The 21253-nt window shown below is 48.4% G+C and overlaps 4 protein-coding genes across 4 annotated transcripts; 1 reads left to right on the plus strand and 3 right to left on the minus strand.

The window, feature by feature from the left end:
- Positions 1 to 1773: 1773 nt before the first annotated feature.
- N7520_004163 (uncharacterized protein) lies at positions 1774 to 3590 on the plus strand (the record flags this gene model as incomplete). Its single annotated transcript, XM_057138098.1, has 5 exons — positions 1774 to 1803; positions 1978 to 2245; positions 2305 to 2420; positions 2471 to 2555; positions 2611 to 3590. The coding sequence occupies 5 exons, from the start codon at positions 1774 to 1776 to the stop codon at positions 3588 to 3590; spliced, it is 1479 nt and encodes a 492-aa protein (XP_056998563.1).
- A 470-nt stretch (positions 3591 to 4060) lies between these two features.
- N7520_004164 (DNA topoisomerase 2) lies at positions 4061 to 9366 on the minus strand (the record flags this gene model as incomplete). Its single annotated transcript, XM_057138099.1, has 3 exons — positions 4061 to 8857; positions 8918 to 9226; positions 9292 to 9366. The coding sequence occupies 3 exons, from the start codon at positions 9364 to 9366 to the stop codon at positions 4061 to 4063; spliced, it is 5181 nt and encodes a 1726-aa protein (XP_056998564.1).
- Positions 9367 to 11101: 1735 nt separating this feature from the next.
- On the minus strand, positions 11102 to 11909 carry N7520_004165 (uncharacterized protein; the record flags this gene model as incomplete). The annotated part of the gene is made up of 4 exons (XM_057138100.1): positions 11102 to 11308; positions 11378 to 11503; positions 11561 to 11680; positions 11733 to 11909. The coding sequence occupies 4 exons, from the start codon at positions 11907 to 11909 to the stop codon at positions 11102 to 11104; spliced, it is 630 nt and encodes a 209-aa protein (XP_056998565.1).
- Positions 11910 to 13186: 1277 nt separating this feature from the next.
- Positions 13187 to 21066, minus strand: N7520_004166 (uncharacterized protein; the record flags this gene model as incomplete). The annotated part of the gene is made up of 14 exons (XM_057138101.1): positions 13187 to 13455; positions 13513 to 13873; positions 13932 to 14233; positions 14287 to 14434; positions 14489 to 14659; positions 14716 to 15859; positions 15915 to 15956; positions 16010 to 18225; positions 18285 to 18729; positions 18777 to 19601; positions 19659 to 20140; positions 20186 to 20414; positions 20473 to 20648; positions 20704 to 21066. 14 exons carry the CDS (start codon positions 21064 to 21066, stop codon positions 13187 to 13189), a joined length of 7173 nt encoding a protein of 2390 aa, XP_056998566.1.
- Positions 21067 to 21253: the final 187 nt, after the last annotated feature.

The following is a 21253-nucleotide window of genomic DNA, read 5'->3' on the forward strand; positions in this document are numbered from 1 at the left end:
TCTGGTACCTGCCCTTGCATCGTTGTATGCTGTGCTCGGCCTTTAGGTTGCAATAAAATTCCCTGCGCAGTCAGTGGAGAAGAGCCCCTTGTTTCCCTGTATCTTTCAGAGTTCAGTCCCGACTTGCAGTGAATACAATAGGAAAAACCTTGGAAAGCGAACTAGAATGTAAGTCATTATTGGTATAGTCTAACACAGGGAGAGACAAAGCGGGTTCGGTCTAACCGTTGTCGGTGTACAGGACCTGTCATTCTGCATCGAAGTATGCATGGAAGCTTCTCTGAGGCTTCCCAGCCGATGGATGCACGGAGATCCACATTGTTGATAGATAGTTCAAAAGTTCAAAAGTTGAAAGAGCGGTCTCTAATATATGTGATTAGTCGTGCTTCCCAAACTGGTCGTTCGTTTACATCAGCCGAAAACGGGAATTTACCCTTTCAATCTCCCCCTTGATCATCTAGTTACAGATGTTCTGTGAGATGATTTCACGTCTTTCATGATCTACTGTCAGTATCTCTGATCCAGTCAGAAGTCTATCTCTGTACATAACACCGCACTCTCAGATGTTGCAGATTCCCAAGGGACTCGCCAACAAGCCATGCAACAGGCCGTTATACAAGGAGTAGATTTGCCCTGCAGCCATCCGCTGGTCTCAGGCCTCTTTGATACCCATATCATCAAGCCACTTGGAGGTGAATCTGGATGTGATTGGTTCTCGGATGATCACCCAAAATCTCCGGTCACTGCAGCACCTTGGCCGCCATTTCTACTGGCGCCGAGGCCAACGCTCTGACATGGGGCGTCAATCCCTTTCCCATCCTTTCGATGAAGCCTCTTTGCTGAAGTATCGGGACAAAGCGGGTGCGAGGGTTGCATTTTGTACTCCCAGTATGGGAGGTCGTTTTGGAATGGGTATAGTCGTTTTACCCAGGTCTTTGACCTAAGCATGGCGCAGACGGCCGCAACAGCCTGTTTGAATGCATGTTGAGGTATGAAGAGAAGCGGTGATAAAACTCAGTGCTTCCATTTCATCACCGCCACAAGATATCCACATGGCAACCAAACAGGCGTCAAAATACCCCATAAGCAGGCCCTTTGGGCGGTTTTCCAGGTATTGGGTACCCACATCCATGACGGTGAAACCAGGCCTCGAAGCTCAAAGACACGGGTTTCATCCACAGGGGCATCACGGAATCCATGAGCAGCATCTACACTGCATGTCAGTCAGTCCAGAGTCGAAGGTCTTCACAGGAAACATCATAGCTCGAGAGACAAACAGGCCAATGGGAACTCGTCCGACTTTGAAGCTCCTCGTGATGCTTGAAATCTGTTAGGCAACGATCAACAGTGCATTTCCCTGATCCCGAGGGTCGTCGGGGTATAGAAACATCATAAACTCACCAATTGCCATTTCCACGTCCCTTTCCCTCGCGTTTTCTTCTTTTTTTTTGTCGAAAATACTTCAAAGAAAGCAAATATCCTGTTATCAAGCAAATAACTGTACTCACCCTTAGAAAGGCGTGGAACAAACCCAGGAAAACAAAGAGTGGGGGATGATCTCACATCAAACTGTCAGTGTCTCTGATCGTGGATTCTTCCATTGAGAGACGCCTTGTGTCTTGTTTTGCTTCGCTAAGATTCTCTGATAAACGCCTTTTATTCTACTCTTTCACTTAACTCGTCTATCTCCTCGATCTTGTCTGCATTCCTTCCCAGTATCCCCATCTTCTCGAATATTTCTCTTCCTTCCATTTCACATTGAATCCAATATTCATGTCTTCTATCAAGGACCTGCTGAATCCGGTGCCTGAAGACCCAGTCCCCAAGAAACCGCCTCAGGGTACCGATGAGCAACCGCTTCAGGGAACGTGGACCTACCATTACCGAGGCCCTGAGCCGTCTCAGAGCTACTCAGCTGGCTCGCCTACGCTGACATCTCAGAGCCACTCACCCCCTTCGACTGCGGTACTATCTCAGAGTCCCTCAACCCGCTTGCATTTGGTGCCAGAGCCAGCCCGCGAGAAAAAGACCAAGACTCCAAAGGACGGTGCTATTTTTAGACCTGGCAAGCCCCAGGGTGAAGTTCGCTATCCTCCCTGCGAGGAACGCGATGAAGCACTCCTACAAATTCACCGTGAATTCAGACTCTACCCTCTGGGAAATATTGCCGATTATCCTCGACACATTCCATACAACAGTCAGAAGAAAGACTTCCATGAGAAGACAGGACGTGACAGTTTCAACAGTACGTCTGCCTTTAAAAACTCTGACCGATTTGAGTCGCATATACTGAATACCTTCTAGCTTTCCACTACGTATTCCAGAAGCCTGGTGACGATGTCAAGTGGATGGTAATGTGGGACTACAATATTGGACTTGTCCGCATCACTCATCTTTTCAAGTGCACTGGATACACAAAGGTAATCTAAACCTTTCCCTTAGTGAAAGATTTTAACAGACTGCCTTTCAGACTGCTCCCGGAAAACTTATGGCCTACAATGATGGCCTACGAGGTATTTCTCACAGTATCACCGGAGGCGCCCTCGCCGCTCAAGGTACAACTCCATCCAAAATGAACCCACTCAAGAGCAACTGCTTACCAAGATTCAGGATACTGGATGCCTTATGAGGCAGCACGGGCAGTAGCAGCTACCTTCTGCTGGGACATCCGCCACGTCTTGACGCCACTCTTCGGGACCGATTTCCCATCGATCTGCACCCCAACTGTAAGTGGGAAAGCACGAGACTTTCCAAATATCAAACTCGATAGCTCTATTATTTTCAATGCGACCCAAACAGCAATGAACTACCGTCAGCTCGAAAAGGACCAAGAATCGTCGTCCGATGTTACCCAGAGCCCAGGTTCAGGTTCAGGTTCAACCAACCTAAATGTATCTACCGTGGACTACATCCCATATCGCCAGGCGCACGCGAAGGTGGCTCGCCACAATTACGCAGACAGTGTCAGCAGTACCCGTGACTCATCTTCGGAGCCTTCCTATTGCCACTCGCCCGGCAGCACAGTCAACAACTTCACGCCTGTGAATGCCCCCAGAAAATGGGATAATATTCCTCGCTCCAGTGCCCCTTCCTCAGAAGGCCTGATTGGCTACCGAAAGCGACGCACGCACCATACATTTGTGCGTACGCCTGAACCTACAACTGCGAGTATGCTCGTGGATCTTGGTTCGCGGATCGAAAGTCAATACTGGAACAAACAACGCCAGAAGACCTCCAATGTCACCGGAGATACCACTGTTGATGAGCTGACCGATTGCGAATGGGAGTCGAGCTTGGACAACTCTCTTGCTGACACCGATGAAGATGAGGAATTTGAGTCCGACGACGGTGATGACGAGAACGAGGAGTACCAGGCTTCGAAGAGAGTACATCGACGCAGAAAGATCATTAAACGTGCTGCTGGAGTCAAGCGCCCTGATCGAAATTCTATGGCTAATAGTCGCGTTGGGTGTGAGGTTCGGGCCGCACGTGCTTTGCTTCGTTTACACATGGTGAGGCTGAACCAGAAGGATAGTGACGACGAGCCGACTTCTGCTCAACGCGAAAAGAAGCGTCGTCGATCTCTGTGATTTCTACTTTCATGCCTTCTCTAGGTCAACTGGAGTTCGGGGCTTGAGACAAAAACCGGTTTTATTTTATTTATTTCTTACTTGTCTTTTTATGTTTTGTTTACTTGTTATGCAGCTATGTTTGTATTCTGGCTTAACTATTACCAATGTCATTATGTATCATTATATCTATGTGAAGTGACAGTGTAAAATTATGCTAATTATCGGACTTGGTGAGAATACTGCCTTTTAAGATGATTACATTCATGAGATTGAGAAGTCTAGATTAGGGAGAGGGCCTTGTTGGGCACAGTCGCGTGATAAAAGCACTTAGAGAGAAGGGAACAATGCAGGAAACTTGAAATAAACGATAATAATAAATTCGCATTTGGCAATACAATGGCCGGCTCTGCCTTGTCACCATAAAAAATGGGTAGAATCAAACTTGTCAGTCCCTAACGGTGCTCCTCGACGCCCAAAAAGAAACAAATCTACTCGCTGTCATCCTCCTCGAAATCATCAGCTGAACCATCATCCTCATCGCTATCGACATCGATGACATAACTCTTCTTGGCTTGTGTTGCGGTGCGACGGGAAGGACGACTGGCGGCGGCACGACGAGCGGGAGGCTCATCAACATCATCATCCGAGATGTCAACTTTGCCGGCGGGTGAGTCCAAGATGTCGTTGGCCATGGCATCAATGTCATCCTCGGAGTAATCATCCTCGGCTTGCTTCTTCGCCTTAGCTTGCTTTGCTGCGTAAGCCTTGGCCGCCGGGGACAAGGCTACTGGAGCAGACTTAGCTTTGGTTGCTGCCTTGGGCTTGGGGGCAGCCTTGGGTTTGGGCGCAGCTTTAGGCTTGGGAGCAGCCTTTGCTGCGGCCTTCGGGGCAGCCTTGGGTTTGGGTGCCGCCTTGGCCCTTCCGGCAGGCTTGACAGGTTCCTCCTCCTCGTCTTCCTCTTCATCCTCATCTTCAATGCGAGAAACCTCCTTAGGCTTCGTCACTAGCAACGAACGCCGGGGTGACTTAGCAGGCAGAAGCTTGCTGTAGTCTGTCTCAAGGTCATCATCTAAATCAGCATCTAAGTCGTAATTCTTGGATTGCTTAGGAGGAGACATCATGCTAGCGCTACTTCCCGCACGGGAGCGCTCTGAAAAGAGTTTTCGAGAATCTGAATCGCCGCCACCAATGCCCTTCACCATTTGGCTGACATCTCCAAGAAGGTCATCTCCATTGTCACTGTCAGAGTCGCTAAGAGCATCATACTTCACGGGCTTGCGGACACGGCTAGATTGTGCGGTCTGTTTGGGGGACTCATTTGCAATCTCAAGGAAGTCATCGTCTGAGTCTTCTGCCTTTGGCTTGGGCTTGGCAGCTCGCTTTGCTGCAGGCTTTGGCTTTGCGGCGGGCTTTGGCTTCGGAGCGGGCTCCTCGGGCTCGCTGTCAATGTTGAAAATATCGTCAGCGGGCGGAGTAGTGGTTGCTGGGGCCTCGTCAAGGTCCATATCGACGTCTACATCTTCCTCCTTGGGTTGAGGAGTGGGCTTGGCCTTTGCTGATGCACCGCGGCTCTTCTTGGGGATCACTTCCTCGACAAAGTCGAAGTCATCGTCCGAGTCGGCAGTTCCGTCACCCGATGAGGCACTAGGCTTGCTCGGTTGGTTGAGAAAATTGGTGAGAGTGTTCGTCTTGGGCACCGTTTCCTTTTTCTTCTTGGCTGCCGCAGCCTTCTTGGTCTTTGGTCCCCCAAAGTCTTCATCATCCGGGTCATCGCCATTGGCAGCCTTACGCTTACGTGCGGCAGTAGCACGACCTCCGCCGGTCATAAGCTTCGAAGAAGCACGACGGCCCTGGCCCAATGCCTTGCGAGCACGGCGCTCTTCGTCTTCGAGCTGGAAGCGCCACTCGGCAATGAAGTCATCCAGATCCTTCCGCCAGATGTCCTCCTTGGAGAGCTTGATCAAGGTATCGATTTCAGTCTCACGGTCGCCAATCTGGCGGCGGAGCTTTTCAACACGCTCCTGGGTCAGTGACCAAAGGGCCATACCAAGCAGGTAATCATAGGCGCTTGACAGTGTTTCTACCTCAGCATCTTCGGATTCCTCACCCTCCTCCACAACTTCTTCTTCCTCGCCCATCTTGGCAGCATCAATCACCTTAGGGAAGGGTTTGAAACCCTTCTCCTTCAACTCAGTGATAAGGATTGCCTTCTTCTTCTTGGAGATGACCAGCTTTCCATCGATGATCATCTGCACGAAGCGGGCTTGATTGCTGAGCTTCTCCAACTCCCGCTGAAGCTCTGATAGCATGTACTGCTTACGCTTCTCATAGTACTTGAGACGCACATGGTAGAACTCCTTGAGGATGTCATCAACGGTGGCATACTTGGTGATGCGGCCTTCCGGATCGAATGCGACCATGTTGGTGGTACCCATGGTCTTGGTAAGTTTGAACTTCTCTTCAAGGCCATCCGACAGCGCGCTCTTCAGGTTCTTCTCATCCAGCTGAATGATGAAATGGACCTTGCTGTGGGTGTTGTAATCCTTGTAATCCTTGATGAAGGAAGGCACCTTCTCAGCCTTGATTATCTCCTCCAGCTTGTCCTTGAAGTCCTGGGTCCAGGTGCGAATAGGCAATTCGGTGATTTCAACTTCCTTATCTCCGGTCTCCTTGATAATTCCGCTGAATTTGAAACGATCTCCGCCCAAGTCCACAACCTCACCGGTAAAGCCGCGGAACCAGGGCTTCATCGGCTCAGTAGGCTTTCCATCCATCAAGGCCCTGAGATTTCTCACAATATCCTCTGGGTTGTAGTTAGGGATGGACGAACTCCAACCGGTTCCAATACCATCGGCGCCGTTGACCAAGACCATGGGAACGACAGGCATGTAGACCTCAGGCTCAATCTTCTTGCCATCATCCAGATTGTATGTCAGCAGAGGATCGTCAGCTTGGTTGAAAACCCTGCGCGCGAAAGGCGACAGTCGGGTGTAAATGTAACGCGCACTGGCACAATCGCTACCACCTTGGAGTCGACTACCAAAGTTTCCACTAGGCTCGAGACAGTTGATGTTGTTTGAGCCAACGAATGTCTGAGCCAGACCGACGATAGTTTGCTGGAGCGAGGTTTCACCGTGCTGGTAGGCAGTCATTCCGGAAACAAGACCCGCCAGTTCCACGACCTTCATATCCTTCTTCAGATTCTTGCGGAAACAGGCGTACAGAACCTTACGCTGACCAGGCTTCAAACCATCGACCACGGAAGGAATCGAACGCTGGTTATCCGCCATACTGAAAAGAATGAGCTCCTTGTTGATGAAGTCCGTGTAACTGATCTTCGACATGGAGTGATCCAGGAAGGTACCAGGCTTGTACTGGCGTAGCCATTCCTTTCGCTCGTCTGCCTTCTTCTTTGAGAATGCCAGGTCAATGAGCTTTTCTTCGCCTTCCTGCATGGTGTGAAATTCCTTCAAGTGACGATCAAGGTCTCGGAAATAGATTTGGGCATCGTCGGTAGAACTGGTACCCAGACCCTTGTAGTACTTGTGTTCCCAACCACGCTCGCCTTTGTGAGTCTCCAGCCAGGCTTCATATTCAGGCATGGTGAAGAAGGACTTCGCCTTGGTGGGATTCTTTGGGTCACCCTTCCAGACCTTGATGATAGGGGTAATGAACTCGATAAGGAACTCAGGGATCTTGAGCAAACTAGGGAATTGTGCCTGGAGGAAGTTGATGAGCAGTCCCTTGATGTGGCTACCGTCGTGATCCTGATCGGTCATGATCATCAGATGGCCGTAACGAAGACCCTTTGTGTCGGTGTATTCTTTCTTATGCTGTAATCCAATGAAGTTCTTGATGTTTTGAATTTCCGCGTTCTTGGAAATCTGGTCAAAAGTAGCATCGCGAACATTCAGCAGCTTTCCGCGGAGGGGGAAGACACCGAAAAGATCAGGCCCAACGACAGCGCGTCCGGCCATTGCCAAACCCTTGGCCGAGTCACCTTCCGTCAAAATTAGTGTGCAGTGGTGGCCATCTTTGGTACCCGCCTTGTTGGCCTCTACTAGCTTAGGATTGGTCATGCGAGACCGACGACCACTGTCACCCTTCTTCAGGATTTGATCTGCTTTTTGAGCGGCAAAATGCAGAATGTTTGTCATGACCTCTGTTTTGAGGACCTTCTTAAAGAAGTCTTCCTCGATGACACACTTGCTGCCGAACTGGCTAGGCTTGGTAGTCAATTGCTCCTTGGTCTGAGAAGTGAAGGCCGGGTTGACAATCTGAGCATTTACGAAGATAAAGATGTGGCTCTTAATCTGAGCAGTCTTCAGTGTGGCACCGGTCTTGTTCTTCTTCTTGACTGCTTCTGCCAATTTGTTACAGATCTGGTCGGTGATGTAGTTCACATGAGATCCACCAGATGTGGTAGCAATGGAGTTGACAAATGATACCTGTTGGTGATCACCATCCGAGACAGCAAAGCCAATCTCCCACCGTGGGTCGGGAGAACAGGTGATAATCTCATCCTTGGCGGGCGGGCCATCATCACCACGTTCCAGTCGAATGGCCTTGGTATACATCTGCATGTACTGCTTGAAATTCCGAATGGGAATGCGGGTGCCATTGAGCTTGAGAGTAACGCCCGATGTACCCGCCAAATCATAGACACGGCGCTTCACCAAAGCCTCAAAGTCATCGTCGATTCCGGTCATGCCAAACCTGGCAAAGTCGGGCTTGAACGTAACCTTGGTGTAATCGTCACCCTTGGCGTCGGAAATCTTCGCTGCGCCCACCTTGGACATGTTCGATGTCCAAACCTGCTTGTACTTCTTTTTCTGGCGCGAATCCTGAGTTTCAAGAATGAACTCGTTGGAAAATACATTACAAAGCTTGGCACCGAATCCGTTACGACCACCAGTAACCTTCTCTTGGGTATCATCATAGTTGGACGAGGTGAGAAGATGGCCGAAAATAAGTTCTGGGACATAGATTCCTTCCTTGGCGTGGATCTCAATCGGGATACCACGACCGTTGTTCCACACGCTGATCTCACCCTCCTCACGGTTGATGGTCACTCGAATCTCATTCATGTTCTTGTCATTATGTTTGTTGTCGGCGGCATTGACCATGATCTCATCGAAAATCTTGTACAGACCCGGGACAAAAGTAACAGGACGGTGCTCCATCAAATCCGTTGTGGAGTTGTAAACCCACATACTCTGTGTAGTGGCCTCGATCGAGCCGATGTATGTGTCGGGACGTTTGATAATGTGTTCAAGTTGTGTAAGCTAATGAGATTTTTATTAGCAAACAAGCATTGGATACGTCGCGTCTGTAGGTCAACTCACCTTCTGGTACTTCTCTGATGCCGCACCTTTCTTGGAATCGGAGGGGGCATCTCCTCCAAAAGACTCATTCTCGACGTCTGCAAGTGGCTTTGAGGCCGCTCTCTTCGGAGCAGCAGCCTTCTTCGCCTTAGGAGGGGTGTGGGAGAGTGAATCGTCATCGGACATTCTGACATCAGACACTTCATCCTCGCTGTCGGCCTTGGCCTTCTTCTTGGGTGCAGCCTTGGCAGCGGGCTTCTTTAGTGTAGTCTGGGTTGTTTTCTTGGACGCAGCTTTAGCAGGCGCCTTCTTCGGGGCGGCCTTGGGCTTCTGTAGCAGAATGGATTAGAAGGGGCTCAGGAGTCCAAATTTTGTGGAAAACTTGCCGGCGCAACCTCTGGGACAAAATCAGAGCTACCTCCATCGCTGTCGATATCGAAAACCGAGTCGTCCATTATGGAATCATCCATAGTGAAGGATTTTGGGGGTTTCAGGTGAAAGAAAAAGAACAATCGGGCTTTAAGCCGCGATGAAAACGAGTGTAGATATCAGTGGAACTGAAAGGAAGATAGCTAGGCGCTGAGAGAACCTAGCCCAGCATGTTCCTAACAAAGAACAAATGAAAGAAGAGGGGAATGCGTTGATCGCAAAAAGTGAAACCTTGGGACGCGCCTACCAAAACATCGGGCGGTGTATCGCTGATCTTCACCGCCTAGGATTTGCTACCTAATGCGGTAAGATCTAAACAAACGAAAAGCAAAAGTCACGGTCAGTAACGTGACTGAGGGGCAAACGACTGAGACCGCTGCTTCTCTTACTACACCGATCAATATGTATGTATGAAGTGAATGTCATATAGGACATGGGTCTGTTAATCTCAGTAGTGATCATTAAGAGATAATTATCCGAGTCAAATTATAGTTTTGCTGTAAGCTAGGGATTGCGTCATGCCAGCAATCATGTATACCCAGCAGCTAAAGAGCGGTCCAGCTTGTCTGTTGCTTTATCTCTAGACAGTGTATGTATAAACACAGCAAATATTTCTGCCCCGGTGGTTATTCGCTAAGAATCGACTTAGATACGGTATAATGCATTTGAAACCCGAGTTTCATATATGCTACACTTCAATATGCATGAATAAAGAGATGAGTAGAGAAGTGATTTTATAAGTGTTATATTATTCCTATGCAAGTTGTATATCATGACTCCCTAGGTACATAATCTAAGTCGTAGAGTGAATAACGTGGACTTGAGAGCGCTAGGTCAAATGTTGACAACACACTTGAGCCTGGATGGGCACATAATAATACCGATACTGATTGTCTGAAATTCCTGCCTCACCAAATATGATTTAGTGGAAGACCACATTGAGTCTTAGAAACCCCGCCCCCAGAACACTTACAGGAAGGGCCCAGGGCGAAATTAACAGATTGATGAGAGTTATCATTGCCCTCACGTAGCCTAAAGAAGAATACCAAAATCATGTCATTCTGGGTCTAGCTTATGGTGGCAAACCTTAGTCTATATATGCCAGCTCATAAAATAGCAACTCTAAGTAATATAGCCATGCTGAAAGAGGAAAACGGTTTCACGCTTTTCAGAGCGCTAACTAGGACCACATGGGCCGATCCACTTTAGAAAGGGGAAAGCTGGAACTTAGAAGGTTGGATAAGATGTCCTTGACCATTCAGGAATTTGTTAGATCTTTGGATTTTCAGCCCCTCATTTAAGTGAAGTACACTAAACATGTATTCCGTTTTGGTGTTCACCCCTTGCCGCTTTCCACTCGCAGAGTAAAACTGAGCACCCCCTGGGTATCACCTGATCTTTAGTCATGTAAGCTGGATGACTCGCAGCTCAGTCAGCAAGTCACCTCAATAGACTGCACCATACGAAATAGTCTGATCTAAGAAATGTTGACCGTTATCCCCTTAGCTATTCTAAAGTTTCTCTGTATGGCATAGTATGGTGGTATACTCATTCCCACTGGGGAGGATCAAATTGACGGTAGGACCATATTTCTTTGGTTTGACTATTTTGCGGATATGCCACTATTCAACTCGGGCTCGCATCAATGATACCAGCTGTTAATAGCTGAGGAAGATATCCAACATTTGATTTCGGCTCTGAAATATCTAGGAATATCTCAAAAACACCAATTGGATGAGTTGTTAATCTATATTCAGAGACAGATTTAGCCTAAAATCAGACGGAACCTCGCTTCATCCGTCGAGAGTGAAGGGGGCTGCGGCTGCGCCCTTGATAAATAGCCTGAAGACCATGGCTATAACCGCGATCAAATGCCCATACAGCCTGGAAGCAATGCGTATCCACCTGGGCTTTCTGGTTATTGGCCTGGGCGTTGTACGAGCTGTCAGCTGGGAAAAGACCAATGATGTTGTAGAAATAGGCCTTGTAAGGTGTCAGCATCTTATCGGCAATCTGTTCAGGCCGTTGCAAAAATTTGATCAAAGAACTCACATCAACGGCGCTTTGCAAGATGCGAACTTCTGAGGGAACTCTACTCTTGGTCGTTTGGTCGATGGATTTCAGCTTGGCTGCGCTGCTCGAAAAGGCGTCCATGAGTTCGAAGATAGATTGTACGAACTAGCACAGTAAGTAGAAAGCACCGTGATTGAATTAGTTTTTGTGTAATAAACCTACATTTGAGTATCCCTCATAGACCTCCTGCTCATCTGATTCGGCAATGATCGGCGTATTCGTCATAAATTGTACATCTGTTAGAACCACAGCGACCATCGCGTCCATCTTAGAGTAGATATCCTGAATTTTGTTATGAGCTATTATCGATGGACCTTAAGAAATCCCCGCTTACCGCAATCGGACCAGCGTCCGCAGTGGAATTGATTTCCAATACGAGTGCCTTCGCAGCGAATCCTTGCTGTGCTAGTTCATTGAGAGAGTTGGCAATTTCACTCGAGGACACAGCAGCGACCACCCAGCGTGTGCAAAGGCAGAGGGCCAAGACGAACGAGAATAAGGAGGGATGCATTAGATGAAATTTAGAAACTGGTAAATGCACGAAAAAAATGAAGTAAAAGAATGGTCTGAAGGGAATGGAATAAAAGAATGTATGAGTTGTGTATTACTTGAAAAGAGTGGCAAGAATAACAACTTGAGCAGATTCGATTTGAAAAGAAAAGAGGGGAAAACACGATATTATACTCTTTGTTACTTATAAGAGCACTTGAGGGCTCGGACTTCAACAATCAGTTCCCCTGACTAGGCCTAAAACGAGTGAGAGCCGAGATTGGGAGCAAGGGTCTGATCAACACGATCGGCCCGCATAAGTTAGACCTCAAGCAGCTGAGCACACTAACCACATTTGAAGTAGTGTGGTAATTGTAATTCAAAAAGGATAGTACCTAATAAACTGGGTATCAAAAAGTAAGGGTCCTTCCGACGTGTCATATGCATTGTAGTTAGGAACCAAGGGGTTCGTCCACTGGGTATGCAGTGGGCAGTCAGGTGGAAGATGAATAAGGCAGAGGTAGGAGTAGCTCGTAGAAGAGAAAGTTGTCTGATGGTCTAATCTCTCACATGCAGTACTTTGTAATAGTTAAATAATTGGTTATTAATAGTATTTAATAAATAGTCAGTCAATTGACTAGTAAGTTACAACTATACATATTCGCTTAGTCATATTACACCGCTAGTCAGATTTACAATGTACTCTATTGTAGTTTCCCACACGAATAACATTATTTGGAAGGCGTTTTAGACATTCTGACTAAAACGGTATACTCGTAGGTGTATGTGTCCGTGTCCGAGTACATAGCTGTAGGTGGCACGGGTAGACGTTACACCTGTGGGCTGCCTGAGCCCCCCAGATAACCGGCAGCATTTCTGGCAAGATGTTCAACTAACTATTGGGGTGTACAATTCAGGATTTGCGCCCGTCCTATGTTGGCGTAGGCTGATCATTCAACATTCTTACGCGCCACGCTTGACAGACAACTCAATCGAATGGAAAACGGCTTTAACATTTGAAAAAGAGACTAATTAATGTGATTTGAGATTGAAAGTATCACGGCCTATTCAGAGTCGAATGGACACGAAAATTAAATTTGTACCTATAGAAACTATAAACTAGCAGTCCTTCTATACACTATATACAAATCCAAGACATAGGGCAACCACCCTCAAGTCTATCGCGCCCCATGAAATGCAAAGCACTACATTATAATTAATAATTCAATCAGAAAAACGCCACACAGTGTTAAGTGGATGTAAAAAATAAGAAAACGCTGTTCAAGGTTGGAACAGCGATCAAGGCTTCGCGAGTTGTTCCTTGCGGTAGAAGAAGATGCAGAGCACGTTGATGGATAGCATGAAGAGCAGACAGAGCCAGAAGTCTGCCTTTCCCAAGCCAGCTGCGACACCAGCAGAGAAATCAGGGAAAACATCACCAGGGCCTAACTTATCTGGTGCTGTTGCGCGGGCGAGGATAGTTGCAATAGAACCAACCACCTGCGCAGCTAGAAGTGTGAAAGTGACATGGAATCGGGTCATTGTATGGAGGAGGATCATTCCAAACCCTGTATTGGCGTGAATCAGTTTATATTGCGTTCGATTTGCTGCGAGAGAAAACTCACCGACACCCTGAAGGGAATCCAAAACTCCTAACCAGAGCCATAGTGCTCTACCAAGGATAGCTCCGGCCAAGGGACCACCAGCCCAGGGAATGTAGGCGGCTATGTTGGAGGTTGACCACAGTATCTGGGCCCATCGAGGAGCACCAAGACCGACGGCAAAGATCGGGATGAACCAGGCGTGTCTCTTGGAAAAGACGTGAAAGACCCAGAGAGCTGCCGCCCAGACAACGACGAAAAAGAAAATGACAAGGAGCACAATTTGCCACGCGTGTGCATGCTTGCTGGACCACAGATAGAGCCAGTTTCGTCCGTAAGGTGCCGACAGCCAGTAGTTTGATATAAACACCATGTAGAAAAACCACTGCAAAATGCTGCGTCAGAATAGAAACTCGTTGGAAGGAGAACCGGAGGAGACATACAAGAATCATGCGACGGCGAAAGAGCGATAGGTAGAATGTTGGCACTTGACCTGGCGTTTGTCTATAGTATGAAGGAAGTCCAAAGAAGACCAGGGCCCCCAACATCCACAGAAGAGAGGCAAGTCCGAGTCCGATCCCGAGTAAAGCGCCTGGATTGGTTATGGCAAGGTTGAATTGCGTGCTACCTGTTTTATTGAGAGCTGCCATCCAGCTACCCCAATACCAAAGGAAACTGATGAACAGCTGCTGCGTGCCCTGGATGACGGTGGCCCTGTAGATCCAAGACTTCAGAGGCGCTCCACCTGAACAAGAAAGTCAGATAACTTCCATAATAATTGAAAGGATTGTTGCATACCTTCATCTCCGAAATTGAGGGCGAAGAAAATCGAACCACTCGAAGATGCAAACGAATACAAGCCAGTTCCCACATTTTGTAGCCATGTTCGACTTGCGCTGTTGTGGATGGCGGCAAGACCGACAAATAGAAAGGCAAACCCGTATATCTGCGGGTAGTTAGCTTGTAACCCCGTTAGAAAGATAGGAGAATGTGAACTTACAAAGAAAGGAATCGCCAACACATAGACTGAAGGTACGAGACGGAATACCATCCACCATATAATCGAGGAGACAAGATAGATGGATGCCAAAATGTATAGTTTTTCAGCCGTCTCTCCAATCTCACCGTTCAGAAGTGTGATCTGGTACGAGTTGAGGGCGAGGATTTGTCCCTAAAAGAATGCTGTCAACCTCTGCAACGAATATTTTTGCTAGGATTCCAACTCACAACAGCGAGGAAGATGGAGTACACGGGCCAATCACCCAGCTTCATCAACATGAAACGCTTCAAACCCGTGGGGGGTACATAGTAACTTGGGAGAAGAAATTGCTCGGTATTTGGGTCTGGACCCGGACCAATAATTGGCGGGCTCTCTTCTCGACCGGTTTCACGGACTTTGATGCGAAAGACAGAGGGAGCAGGAGATGGCATGGGGGACTTGCCAAGTTTGAAATCGCGGTATCGATTGAACCAGTCTTTTTGGCTCTTCTCGAGAAATTCTTCAATGCAGAGCTGGTCTTGGGAGTTCTTGCCATTAAGATCCGCAAGTTTCTTCTCAAACTTATCCGCATACTCATTGTTTGCATCCGTGAAAAATGGATCAACTTTCTGGAGGTTGTAGTCTTGTTTCTCCTTTACTATATCATCAACGCTGACCAGACTCATCATGGATGCCCTCGCGTCTCTTCGGCCCGCCAGAGGGTCTTCTGGTCGGGCAGTGACTGGTGTGCTGGCACCAGATCGAGCAAAATAAAAATTAGGCGTTCCTAGTGGTGTTCCAAGTGGCGATGGACGAATACTGCCATCCTCTTGGATGGCCCCAGGAATGGGCTCGAGATCTTCGCCATCGCTTGCCGCAGAGTAAACAATTCGCGAATCTGGGAGAGGGTCAGAAAAGAAGGCTCTGCGTCGTCGATCAGTGTCAGAATCGGGCTCGTTCTCGGACAAGTTTAGATTGGAAGAAGAATTTGTCCGTGAGAGAACGTGGTCAAACCCTGGTCGAGGTACAGACAGTCTCATGTCAGACGCAATCGGCCTGTTCGGCGTAACAGACCCGGTGGAGCTGCGTGATCGGCTCTGTTCACGGCTGTCGCTTGAGCTTGCCGGCGAGACTTTGCGAGGGCTTTCTGGGACAAGGGTGCTACCACTAGAAATCCTCCATGAACTGCGATATTGGCGTTTAGAGTACTTGGCGTGCTTTTCGATTGAGGTGGCCTGTAGGATATCCAGATCCTCAACCCATTGTGCGACAGGGAAGCGCTGCTTGCTGGATCGTGCACGCATGAGCGCTCGTGTCTCCTGGGACGATTTCAGAGCGTCGTTGATGGCCATCTTGAACTGTTGGATAAGATGTTTGGTTGTCATAGACTCACTAGAATGGGTTAGTCGAAGCATATCTCAGCATATAGCTAGGAAAGGAAACTCACATTGTGAACCACCATCCTGGCATCTGCCCAAGACCACCCACACTAAAGAAACATATGTTAGCACTGGTGGTAGACTCAAGCCACGTCAGTCTTACCGTGATCCCACGCCCAACGCTCCTTTCCGTCCGAATTCCACGGCTACCAGACCGAACGGTTCATCACGCGAAGGAATCAAGGCGAATTCAGCGCCACTGAAAATGAAGGGCGGTAGAGCAGTGAATTCTGGTTTGGAATAGACCCGTCCAGGGTAGAGCTCTGTCAGTCGCTTCAGTTTCAACGCGGCAAACCTTCCATAGAGATCAATGACTGGACCAATGCACATCAACTGGACCTCTGGGTGAGAGTCTAAAATGGAAGGAAAGATATCTGCAATCAGATCAACGCCCTTTTGCATCGACCAACGACCCACAAACACAAACAACTGGGCCTCTGGGTCAACTTTGAGCCCTGCCCATTCTTGCGCTTGTCTCTTGAGTGCGGCACGACTGGCTTCAAATTCGACATCGATGACAACGTCTTCGAGATTATTGTTTGCGTTGTCATCCCTCTCAGCTATGTCAGATGGATCGGGGTTCGGCAGCGCTTCAATGTTCTTGAGACCCCAGAAGATAGGATATCTGGCATACGATCTCTTGCCATATTTCTTGGAGACACCGACAGCGCCAAATCCGTTTTGGTGAATTTTCAGATAGTTGGCAGCTCCATGAAGAAGGTTAAACACTTCGCCGAATTGTATATATTTCTTCACCACTGCATGGTCAAGATTATAGACACTGCAGACCTCTTGATTCTGCTTTTGGGTTTTCATTGGCCAGAGTCCTTGGAATTCAGCATTATGCAGAGACAAGCAGCATGGAATCGTGCGAGGTAAAAGATAAAGAGGGGCAGCGGCGCCATGGTAATCATTGATGTGATAGATGTCGATAGCCGGAAATCTCCTGATAGCTTCAGCAATACACTGATTCCAGCTAGAATAGAATATAGCCGAATTCAGGTCATCCATCCGGGCAGGGTACGGCTCTGATTTGGACTGAGCTCGGAACACAGGCGCGTCTAATAAGACGTACGTGATATTTTGCAGCCGATGATACTGGACATCCACTTGGTAGTTATTCCCAAGAACGGTGATCACCATCGGCTCACGAGGATCGTCCTTGGGGTAGTCAACGCCTCCAACACAAGGGACCACCCATATAAGATCATGCTGGGTCAGATGTTTCCCCACCAATTGGGCCATCACACCGAGGCCACCGATTTTGATTTTAATGGCCCAATCTTCAATATCGTATTCCATCGTTGCGATGAGCACGGTTCGTCGGTGGGTCTTTCTCGCAGCACCGACGGCGCCTCCACTCTCAGACGGGAACAGGCCCACATTGGTAAGAGCAAGTCCAGTATTGGATCCCATGTCATGAGATCGATGGGTCACCCTTTGAAAGGCGCTCACCAGCGGGGCGAAGCTTGATCTTTTCTCGGTGACACCGATTTGGTTAAATTTGACCTGGTAAAATGCCTTGAGGTAAATATACACCGCACCGGCAGCGGTAGTGACAGGCACAATCGCCAGCACAATAAATATGGCCAACTGTACCCATCTGGATCCTGTGGGTGTAGCGAATACCTTAAGATCGCCGTCATTCACCGACAGCTTGAAGGCAAGATAGGGCGAAGGGGGTGGGATGGTGACGTTGAATACATTGCTCAGCAGCGTGACTGGAGGGACTTGATCCAGAACGTTGTCTCCATCGATGTCCCCAAATACCTGTGTTTGATCGGGCAGGCCGTCTTCGTTCAAGCCCCAGGCGTTGAATGCAATCTGCACGGGCCACTCGCCCATGAAGTGGATTTCCCACAGACCAGTTGTGTTGCTAAGGGCCATTTCGTTGGCATAGCCAGCGTCATATCCGAACTGGTTGAACTCGCCTTCGATGAAGAGGTTTGGGAATCGACGCGGGGGATTGTATGCCCACTGCGTGTCTCCATGCTGCCAATGAGCACTGCTCCCGGTCAATTTGCTCCAGTATTGGGCAAGGATATGTTCGCCTTCCCAGGCTTGTTTCGGAGTGCCACTCCAGCTTTTTCCGGGGATCGTTGTGTTGAAGCCGGTGTATGTCTCCCAGGCAGAGAATGTAGCTCCGAAATCCAGCGAGTATCGCCACATGTCTGCACCGGGGGCCTGTGGGCTGACTGATAACGGCTCAGTCTCAGACAATGGGTTGTCGAACAGTAGCGTTCTACTGTAGTTGGCCAACTGTGGCCAGACCATCGGATTATTTGTCTGTCCGATACGGAAGAGAAAGTGGTCGACGGACTGTCCGACTCAATTAGTATTCTGACTTTCTCAAGCTGTATAGCTAGGAATATACTCACTCCTGTGGACTGGTTTCCATCTGCTGTAGTCACGTTGCTAAGCGTGACTCTGTGAACTCCTGGAAAGACATTGCTCAAATCTATTTCGTAGCTGAAGACGCTAGTGAATGCACCAGGCCATGTCACAACATCAGTCTCTTCAATGGGGCTACAAGAGACTGACGTCGTGTCAAGCTGCGGGATCTCGTTGTCAAGCGCTTTGGATGTGATCGTCAGTGAGTTGGTGATGTCTCCGCAGTCCATCTCCTGCGAGAAGTTGAACCCAATTCGTATCACATCCCCACTTGTACCCTGGGGAACAAGTCGAGCATCGTGTCCTGGGGAGAAGCTTGTTATATATGGGGAAGGCTGCACAAATTTATCCTTCGGAACAAAAGCTTTGAATCCCCAGGCAGGCATAGTAAGATTGGGATAACAACCGTTGGGAACGTCAGACCCTTCAAGTCTACTCATTGTCAGTAACAGGAATCAAATTCAGAACGGTGATCATACCCAAGCCTAATCGAGCTTTTGGTCAGGGTCAATTCCTCGAACGGTGGAAAAAGGTTTTTGACTGTTGTTCCCGTGGGGAATGGCGAGATCAAAGCTTCCTTGCTGCTGCAGTTGAACTGGTGTTCGACTGTTTTGTTGTCATTAGAATACAACAACCAGACACTCTGATTCCCCTGGCCTTGGCCATCAAAATTTTGCGCATTCGCATAGCGTGATCTCATGACACTCCACATCCCAGTCTCGGTTGCTGTCCCATTACTGCCTGGAAGGTAGATGTCGAACGTCTGATTTGAAAGTTGCTGTAAGTACCAGCCATCATTCAGGACGGGGTAGTTTTGACGCATCTCAAACATCATCTTGATGAGGCCTCGCACTGGGTGAGATGGATCGCGGTGATCAAGACTGACGGAATCATCTTCACATCCGGTGAGAGAGCGATCGAGCGGGAAATTAGCGTATTTGGATGACCCCAGCTTGTAACATCCGTGCATCTGCCATGCCTGAGCGGATGTCATAGGTCCACGACCGAAGACATAGTTGTCAGCCTGGTTGTCCAGCACATAGAAATCCTGTTCCTCACCCCAGGAGAGGATGGGGATTCCAGGCATGAGCAGCGAAGCGACGTACAGACCCAAATTCTGTTTTTGAGTCCCGTTTTTGATCCCTGGCCACCTGAAGACATCCTGATTTGTGACACCAAACAGGTGACGAGGATCGAACTTGCCAGTGTTTGTGTTGACCATATCATTGGTCTCCACAAGACCATTCCAGGTCTCCACAAAGTTGACAGGCGGGTCGCCTTCGGCAGTGTAGACACCGTCTAGGCTAAACGAGGTGATCTTAGCTTGAGTAAGCCGGAAATTTGGAGGAGGGAAAACTTACCCGAGAAACCGACTCAGACCACGATATAACGTGTAGTGGAACGCCGCCCCGTCCAACGCGGACCTCTCCGCAGGTCTCAAAAACAGATCCTCATCTGACTTATCTGTCTTATTCGTCATCATGAAAGCTTCCGTCGTATTGGATTTGGTTTGATTTGTCTGTTGACCGCGACCGATGTAAAGCGAGCCAAAAGAGTTTCCTGCCACGATCTCTCCAGGAATATAGAAGTTGTCCTTTCCCACCTCCTTGGCGCAATCCCGCATATATTCGGACCATTCCCCAAGAGAGTCAAGGGTAACTTGTAGAGCCTTGTCAACGCGGAATCCGTCGATATCAAGCATGGTGATAGTTAGACACGAAAAGTGTTTGATTTTGGCCAGCACATCCGGCCGCCATGCGCGTAGACGATCCTGCACAAATGCGAATTTGGCTATCTGCCCTTCCCATTCTGTGTAGTTTCCAAAGGCGGCAACTTCTCCATACTGTAGAGGTCAGTCATGCTCAATATTGAAAGAAGTTAATCTTACCTGATCAAATTCACTATATCGACATTGAGGACCAAGGGTTGTGGATATCAACCCATTACCGTCATCATCCCAGAAACGGGGAATATCCCACGGACACTCACTCTCAACTTCATTTCCAGGCTGAAAGTCCCAATACCGACGGTCGTACTTCCATACATAATCGTACTCGTCGGGATTGATCGGCGCGGACTTGTTCAAAAAACCCTGGAAACCTATAAGATCGCCCATTCTATCGATAATCAGCAGGGAACATCGAAGGTCGCGCAAGTGACTGGAATCTCACATACGTTGCAAAAGTATTATCAAAAAGAACATAAATCCCCCTTCGATGCGCCTCGGATATCATCGTGCGCCAGTCCTCGATCGTACCAAAGTGATGGTCCAGCAGAGTCAGGTCAAGCGGGGAGTATCCATCCGCAGCCCAGGGGAAGTTGATATACGGTGTTCCAGCGAGGTAAACGCCCTGCATATGGTTAATATATTCTTCACATCCAGTCTTCACGAAACAACAAACGCACCTTGATCCCCATCCCCTGAAGATAATCAAATGTATCAACCAACCCAAGAACGTCGCCACCATGGCGGAACTCGTTGGATGTCAAGATATGTTCCCACTGTGTGCCATTTGCGTTATCGTTACTCGGATCACCGTTTACAAATCTGTCTAGGAATATGGTGTAAAAGGGGAATCGCCAGTTCTCTGGTGAGGGGTTGTATGTGTGGCCATCCCACCGACCGGAATAGTCGAGGGGATGTGTCGCAGTCTGATTTTGATTGAGATTCCAATCTGCTTCCTCTGGAAGATATGGCAGGGATTTTGCAATACGTATCGATATTGCAACAATGGCAAGGTGACGAGTAATGGAAGTGAGTAACTTCATTCCGCACAGTAGATGCCACTATGGTGGCATTCACAGAACACGCTGTTCAAGCCTCGACTGTAAAAAGACAACCACAGAGTGCATACCAGGAAGAAAGGAACAACTCAGAGAAACAGATATTCTGAACAATTGATAGAGCGCAGATGCGCAAGAGAAGCATGTGAAAGGTAATGAACACCCTGCACAT

Source organism: Penicillium odoratum (genome assembly GCF_028828045.1).
Source record: "Penicillium odoratum strain IBT 22623 chromosome Unknown utg000003l_segment0_segment0, whole genome shotgun sequence".
NCBI lineage: Eukaryota > Fungi > Ascomycota > Eurotiomycetes > Eurotiales > Aspergillaceae > Penicillium > Penicillium odoratum.